The sequence below is a fragment of the Hevea brasiliensis genome, chromosome 9, assembly GCF_030052815.1.
Source record: "Hevea brasiliensis isolate MT/VB/25A 57/8 chromosome 9, ASM3005281v1, whole genome shotgun sequence".
Taxonomy (NCBI): Eukaryota; Viridiplantae; Streptophyta; class Magnoliopsida; order Malpighiales; family Euphorbiaceae; genus Hevea; species Hevea brasiliensis.
Genome location: NC_079501.1, coordinates 89720254 through 89728963, shown reverse-complemented (window position 1 = coordinate 89728963; position 8710 = coordinate 89720254). Strand labels below are relative to the sequence as shown.

At 32.3% G+C, this 8710-nt stretch overlaps 1 protein-coding gene across 2 annotated transcripts; it reads left to right on the top strand.

The window, feature by feature from the left end:
* Nucleotides 1-1880: 1880 nt before the first annotated feature.
* Nucleotides 1881-8616, top strand: LOC110647702 (aspartyl protease APCB1-like). Of its 2 annotated transcripts, none has more exons than XM_058153920.1 (9): nt 1881-2721; nt 4821-4938; nt 6168-6385; nt 6495-6734; nt 6989-7139; nt 7231-7316; nt 7480-7594; nt 7693-7765; nt 8374-8616. In XM_058153920.1, exons 1-9 carry the CDS (start codon nt 2117-2119, stop codon nt 8502-8504), a joined length of 1737 nt encoding a protein of 578 aa, XP_058009903.1. In that variant the 5' UTR covers nt 1881-2116; the 3' UTR covers nt 8505-8616. The 2 variants fall into 2 exon arrangements, with proteins under 2 accessions (XP_058009903.1, XP_021657347.2); XM_021801655.2 differs by having other exon boundaries at nt 1884-2721; nt 6168-6403.
* The last annotated feature ends 94 nt before the right edge of the window (nt 8617-8710 follow it).

The window sequence follows — 8710 nt, the reverse complement described above, 5'->3', positions numbered from 1 at the left end:
ATCGATGAATGTAAATTGTTTTTATTTTAATGAAAAATGAATGAAATTATTGAATACTATATTTGATAATAATTGAGTTGAGAAATAATGTTGAAGTTTGTTGTGGTAGTAGTGAGTTGATTTAAAGAATCATTAGAAGTGTTTTTACAGATTTTTGAAGAACTGTTTTTCCCAAATATAGACGGCACTTTACTGAAATTTTCTAAAAATTTGCGTAAAAATAAAGTGGACAAAAATTTTTAACTAGCTTTTAAACTTCTATTAAATGTAAGAAAATGCTCACCACTTCTAAAAAGTAAGAAAATGGTTTTAAAATCCCTTGTTTAGTACTTAATGAGTTATCGGTAGGTGAAGTTCGGTAGTTCATTAGGTATTCTACAGGATCATGTTATGCCTTACAGAGGGGTAAGGTGTAACATATTTTTTTTCCAATCCTACTCTAATATTATACATTAGATTATTGGTCAATGAAAAATGAATTTTTATATAAAAATCCAAATTTTGTATTATATAAAAAAAGAAAAGATAAAATGGAGATAAATAGAGTGCTATTGCCATTTATATTGGACAATGTTAACCCCAGATTGATCTAAAAGAGTAAAAATTATTTAAATAGCGTTTTTTAGTTTGAAAAAAAGCTGTTTACTTATTTTTTTATTTCTTTTGGCTAAAATATGTAAAATTTAATTAATTTTTAATGCCCTTTAATTAACAGTTTTAAGAAGATCTTTAATTAACAATTTTAAGAAGGTATTATTTTCAAAAATAACTCTAACAACTCTAACAGTAATGCTAAATAAACCTTTATTGGGATGCTATCGTTTCCAATGTTCTTTTCTTTAGGCGTACTCCTAAGCTGATGGAAATTGAAAATTAAATTTTTTCTTATGAAAAAAAATTTCTATACAAGATAGATTATAAGTAAAATTGGGTAATTTTTATAATTTTTATTTAAAATAAAGCATACTTATTTTATTTTCAAAAAACTTAAAATTTCTATATTTACATATTTTTTCTAATAAATTTTATATAAAATAATACATTTTCAGAATTAATTATCTTGTAAAAAAATTACTAGATTAATAAAGTAATAACACTTTATAAAAATATAAGTATGTAATTTTTTTAATAAATAAAATAATAAAATTATTTTATAAATACTTATTGTTTCAAAGTTGTAGTTAATTTTTTGTTTATTATATAATTTATACTTATTTCATTATTACATTTTTGAGTTTTTTTATTTATTCGGTTTTAAATTTGAAATAATTTTCTTAAATAAAAAGAAATTTTAAAAATTAAGATAACAATATTAGATATATTATTAATTATTAAATTTTTTTTATTAATATAAAGTTTATGAAAATTAATAAAAATATATATTAAAATTATTAAATAAATTAACAAAATTAAAAAAAAAATGACTAAAGTTGATAATAAAAAAACTGAATTATTTTTATTAATTAATGAATTTAAATATTTTAATTAAATTTATTGTTAAAATTAGAAAAAATATAAAAATTTAAAATTATTTAAAAAGATTATTTTAAATTTAATGGAGGCAAAATGGTAGGTAATAAGATAATTAGAAGTAATCATCTCTTTTTTTTTATAAAGATGAATTCTACTCTTTCCACTTTAAAAATAAAGAAAAAATCTCTAATTTGTAAATTAATTAAAAGATTTAGCTAAAACTAAAAAAAATTACAAAAACTTAAAATTTTTTTATTTAACCTTATAAATAAGAACATTTTGAAATATAAAAGATTAATTGACGAAATTAAAAAAAAAAAAAAAATCAGGGATCCAAATGGGATTTTCAGAGAAGTAAACTTCCTAGATGCTTCATTTTTCCACTTATTCCTTTGAATTTTTCTCTGCCATGCGTCTTACGTAATTGGGTTTCCCATTGACTACTTGCTGTCCAAGTTTTGGAGACAGAACGCTTCAGCCAAGTCGTGGAGCACAGAGGAAGTAGACGCCATGAACACTCTACAAGAGTAGCTCTCCCTTTCTCTGCACCCAATACAAGAATAGCTCTCTCATTCTGTGCTTTTACACCGATCTTAGCTGTTTTGATTGATTCATACATACCCTTTTAGGGAGAGAGGGAGATATGGATTCTGATAACTCTCCCCGGATTAAAGGGGTGGTCATTATTTCACTTCCACCACATGATAATCCTTCTCTAGGCAAAACCATCACTGCTTTTACTCTCACTGATGATTATTATAACTATCCACAATCTCACCAAACCCATCTCCAACCGCCCTCTCTAACCCTTCAAGATTACCAGCTTCCTGTCCAATCCTTACTACCACCAACACCACCACCGATGCCGCAAAATCCTCAAATTCAATACTCATCATCAAGGCTCTCCATTGCTACCCCGAGAAGGCTCTTAGGGCTTGTGTGTATCTATCTTTTTGCTCTTATTCTCTATAGTTCTGTATTTTCAAGAACCCTTCAGGAATTGAATGCTTCTGACGATGATCAAAAGACCAAGTCTTTTATCTTTCCCTTGTTTCATAAAGTTGTTATTCGTGAGATTTCACACAGTGATCTTAAACATAAACCGCTAAGGTTTGTCTACAAGGAGAGTTGGGTAGCACCTGCTGATGATGCGATTGGTCCCCATGAAAATAACAAGTTAGCTTCTTTAGGGGCTGCTGTGGATTCATCTACCAATTTGCCCGTTAGGGGCAACGTTTTTCCAGATGGGTATGTACCAATTTTGTTTCGTTCTAATCGTTTATTTTGGGTATGTAGCAATTGAGAGACGAGGCAAATTTCAACTTCATTTGGTTATTACTTGTTACGGCCTATATATGGAAGAGAAGGTGCAATTTGAAGAGAAATTAAACAAAGGAAAGGAAAAGAAAAAAAAAATGAAGTGTTTGGATAAATTTTAATTTCTAAAAAAAGACTATTGTACCTTTTTTTTTTTCTTGTGTCTATTATACGGTAGAAATATTTGAGTACTGAAACACTCACCTCTCTTTATTTTTTTTTTCCATTTTTCAATAACCGAAAATGTTGAGTTAAATATAAGAAGTTGAAAAATAAAATTTCTCCTCGTTTCTTCTCATTTCTCTTCCTTTGTCAGAATAAAAGAATTTAAAAAAATTAAATTTCTTTTCTTTTTTTATTTCTCTCAATCCAAACAAATACTACTTTTTGTTGTACCTACTATATTTGTATCTTTAACTTCAACTTTAAAATGTTTTGTCTAATAAACATGGGTACATTTTAACAATTACCCTTTATAGGCTTTTTGAAGGATCTTTTTGAGAGCCAAATGTAGCAACATAAACACAATTATTATTGATATTTTATATTTTATTATGGTATTTGGTATTGGAATCCAACTTTAATTAGCTTTTGTTCTTTCTTGCCGTAGGCTTGATTAGTTCAATATGATATGTGCTTACTTCAATATGATATGTGCTTACTTCAATATGATATGTGCTTTTGCTGGATGTACTAGAAACTCCACTCACTTTTCTGATGTGATTTGGTTGCATAATCACTGGGAGTTCCCCTTTAAATGCAAAACTTAATGCTCATCATTTATGTTTAGTATAAACACTTGTATGATGGCATGTAATTGTATGTGACATCATAGCTATCATGTGCTGCAGTACAATTTTAAAAACTGCTGAAGTCTTTACATACTTAAGTGGATGAAATTAAAGTTTCCTTTGCTCCACTTCCTCCCACTCCTAAACCTATCCTCACTTTCCGCCATGCCTACTTTAAACCAATCTTCTGCAATACAAGAGTAAATGGCTAGTTAAACAAGACCTTTTAGAAATAATATTATACTAATTATGGCGAACCATATGTTGCTTTGATGTTGTAGTGATGGCTGTGGAGGTGTGTTGGTTGAAGAAGAAGCTATAGAGTGAACAGTGATGATGTCTCTCTTAGAGCTTTGGCTATGGTAGGGTTTTCTGTTGAGCTGTCGAAGATGGCCGCATATAAACTCAGCCTTTAATACAACTTTGCTAAGGAAATGACCTTGGCGTTTTGCACTGTGGAAGTGCACATTTGAGGTTAAATTCTACAATGAAGCTTCGGGAGTCGTTAATTCTAATGTTTTTACCTTAGAATTGCAAAATACATTTAAATGGCAGCCTCTGTGGTTTGATGTTGACTCGTGGCAAGATTATAGCATAGATAAGTTGATGAAGATAGGTTAGGATAGTAAAATGGGGTTGAATGTGTATGCTGAACTGACCAAACCTGAACTATGTTTCGCTTTCTTGTTCTGTGGCCAGGATGTGATGATTCCTTGCATTTTCATTCTTTGGAGTTTAAATGGTGATGCCAGGAGTCCCTCTGGGATTGTTAGGTTATTGGAATTGAGATTGGGAGAAAGAAAATTTTTAGATGGGGACATATTCCCATGCCTTTTACATGGAATTCATGAATAATTAATTAATTGATGGTGTGCTGATATAAGTGGAGCTGCTGAAGCTACGCCTTTGTTTGGGTGGTTCACAATGGAAGAGTATATTTTCTTACATCTTGAGTTCTTGATCTGCTCGACCTGGAAATTGTTTTCCTCTTACCTCTATGCTTGTATCCTCTCTCTCTCTCTCAACTGTAATTCTTCTTCCTTTTATTGGTCACTACAATCTCTGCCTGACCATTGAGCTTTGGGGGTGTGTGCTATGCAGAATGTCACATTCTCATGTGGGTTAGTCTGTAATTAAGTGTTGGAATGTGAAAATACAACAGTTCTATTATTGCCATCACCTTCAGATGCCTTTTCTTTCGTGTTAAAATTCTTTTTATTTATTATATTTTTTGTGCAGATTGTATTTCACATATGTACTTGTTGGGAGTCCTCCAAGAGCTTACTATCTTGATATTGATACTGCAAGCGATTTATCATGGATTCAATGTGACGCTCCTTGCAGTAGCTGTGCCAAGGTAACGCCTATTTGTTACTGGTTCTTGTGCTAGTAGGTTTAACATAGGAACATGGACAACAATTTTGATTATGAATTTCCTTCTATTCTCAATCTTGTGTTTAATCTGTATTTGATCTTTCTTACGTTAGTGTTGCAAAATTTTTCCTTGAATACGCTTTCACTTGTTATATATAAATGTTTGGTAAATACATCAGTCTACCATGCCTTCTCTCGCTTTCACCTTTTTTTCTTTCCCCTAACCCGACACCCCTCGCTTTTCTGAGCATCTGTCCTTCACAATGTTATGAATAAGAGAACAGTACATTTTAGTACCTGTGGTTTGCGCATTTTATTAATAAGAGGCCTGAGGTTTTATTTTTTATACTGAAGAGCCTATGTTATCCCATTAGTAGCACTTAAGGATAAAATTATTAAACAGCGTCAATATATGCTAACGTAACAAGTCTCCCTATGCTCCTAACCTAGTGTGGCAAGTAGAACTCACATATTTAACTATTCATTACCAAGACAAGAAGAATGGAGAAAATAAAATATGCTGACATTTAGCCCCATATTGTGAGGAAATCAACTGGCAAATTAGTATATACAAGCAAGCAAGTGGATCTACTTGCCATGTCAATTTAAGAGCATAAGAAGACTTGTCATGTTAATATACATTGAGGTCGTACAGCAATTTTGTTCTTAAATGCTAATGGCCTAATAACATATTCCCTTAAATGCAAAAAATAAAACTCAATCCCCTGTTAATAAAAAGGCGTAAATCACAGAGTAATAAACTTTACTTTTCCCTATATATAATTACTTCATTTGTAATGTTGATATAATATGTAAGGAAGGAAAAAAGATAAAAAGAAAGAAGAATATGTGGATAAAATGGGCATTTTTCACTGTCTTTTACTTAATTTTGGCCGGCTGAAAATGAGAAATTTGGAAGATTAGCAGTTTTAGCAGGCTAATCATCGCGGGAAAAAATATGGACCAGTTACTATTATGTACTAATGTTGCAATAATTAAAGGGAAAGAAGTTAATATGCTGTACGCATACTTTATGCTGTCGTTGAAGTGTTCAGAAAAGAACTATTCCCATCACACATCAAAACTAGCATGCAGCCTTAACAAGAATCTTCTATCGTACATATTAACTGACTACAATGGTCAAACCTTAAGGTTTCTTTAAATTTATTGAGATGAAAATTATCTCGAGTCTAACGTACATGGTTGATGTAGGGAGCAAATGCTTTATACAAGCCAAGAAGAGACAATATCGTAACTCCCAAGGACGCATTATGCATGGAACTGCAAAGAAATCAGAAGGCAGGGACAGGGTATTGTGAAATGTGCCAACAATGTGACTATGAGATTGAATATGCAGATCATAGCTCCTCCATGGGAGTTCTTGCAAGAGATGAACTTCACCTTACGATGGCAAATGGATCTTCAACTAAGTTAAATTTTATTTTTGGGTATATCTTCATTTCCCACTAATTTTCAATTGTTATATCTATTTAATTTGATGCCAAAATGTTGATGTGCTTATGTTTGTTTGTCTGGCAGGTGTGCTTATGATCAACAAGGCTTACTTTTAAACACTCTGGCAAAGACAGATGGGATCCTTGGACTAAGCAAAGCTAAAGTCAGTTTACCTTCTCAGTTGGCAAACCAGGGGATAATAAAAAATGTGGTAGGTCATTGCCTTAGCAGTGATGCAGGCGGTGGTGGATATATGTTCTTAGGTGATGATTTTGTACCACAATGGGGCATGGCATGGGTTCCTATGCTCGATAATCTTTCCATGTGAGTCCATACATCTGAAGAATTTATTTTTTTTTAGTTTTATACCCCAGGAATTTGTTTCCTTACAATTTATAGAGAATGTTTCACAGCAAAAGATACATGCTTAAATGGTTCAATTTGGGTTTAGCAATTGTTTTGGTTAAATATCCCACTGTGGTTGGTTGAAATTTTTTCTTGTATTTGATTTTACAAAACACCTGCAATGGCATTTCTGCAGATCTTATTCTTCAAGTTTTGTTATTTTTCTTTCTCAGAGAATCTTATCAGACACAGATTATGAAGGTGAATTATGGAAGCACCCCACTTAGTTCAGGTGGACAGGGCAGAACAAGACAGATAGTGTTTGATAGTGGCAGTTCTTATACATACTTCCCAAAAGAAGCTTACTCTGAATTGGTTTCATCTGTTAAGTATTTTTCATCCACAGCTACATGTTGTCTCCAAACACTTCTCCTTTAAAGTTCTCTCACTGATTCTACTGATTATATATATATAGCTTAAAGTGGCTTCTTGGGAGGGACTTATCCAAGATACATCAGACCCAACACTGCCCTTCTGTTGGCGAGCCAAATTCCCTATCAGGTAGACTAGAAGTTGATTATGTACTGGCATAGTTTGAATTCCCAAAGAAAATTGGGACATGGGATTCCATATAATGTGTATTCTGCGTGTATTCTTTAGATTCAGTTTCACATTAAGGCTTCCTCCAACCACCACTTTTAAACCTGCAACCATTTATGTGCAGATCTGTTACAGATGTTAGGCAGTTCTTCAAGACTTTAACCCTTCAATTTGGGAGCAAATGGTGGATTATCTCCACAAAGTTTCGAATTCCTCCAGAAGGCTACTTGGTCATTAGTGTAAGAATTTCTTGAACTTTAAAGCACAGTTTAATTTCTATATAAGTTGGCTTTCATGTTCAACTTGGTCATCGTGTAATGAGACTAATGTTCTGCAGAATAAAGGCAATGTGTGCTTGGGTATTCTTGATGGAAGCAAGGTGCATGATGGATCCACAATCATACTTGGAGGTATGTTTGTTTAAAGAAACCTCATAATGTTAATATTGTTGTGTTTAAAATTTTTCCGAGAATTGAGAGTTTGAGCCTTTGAGGAACTTCTCAGATGCCAGTATAGTAGTTTCTATCCAATCCGATTCGTTCCGACCTACAAAGTTCACATCTTTTTCAAGTTTGTTTATTTCCATTTCAATTAGACCCGGCCATGGACCGATTTGAACAGTGAACCAAATTGGACTGGGTTAATGGTTCCCCCTCCTTGAACCTAAATCGGAACCAACCCGATTAAAAAAAATATATATATATATATATATATATATATATATATTGGATCCTTTCATTTTTACATTAGAATCAAGGCAGAATTGAACCAAAATCATATACAACCGTTTCAAACCTATACCGTTACGAATCGGAACTGGCACGAACCGTGTGACCAACCAAACTGAGTTCTAGCCTGGAACTGCCCCGTGGCCAGATCGAATTTATTTATTTATTTATTTATTTTATTTTTACTAATGACATGAAAATGGGTGCATTTTTTTCTTTTCCAGTGAACGCTTCATTCTTTACTTTCACTCTGCATTTCTATAATATGCTGCTAATTTGAACTCTTGCAGACATATCATTACGTGGGCAATTGGTCATATATGATAATGTAAACAAGAAAATTGGGTGGGCTCCGTCAACTTGTGTGAAGCCAACAAGACTCGAGAGCCTGCCATTCTTTGAGGGAGAGACCATATCATAATAGTAGTACAAAGTAGATATGTTGTACATTTACCAGTTCAGTTTCTACAAGTTTGTGAATCTTATACGAAAGGCTTTTAATGCTTGTTTAGTATATAAAGATAATTAATGAATTTTTAGTTCATAAATAACATTATTGTCATTACTTGATTTGTCTGCTGCATTGCTCTCAAATGCACAGCAACTTCAATTTTTGCACAGAACACT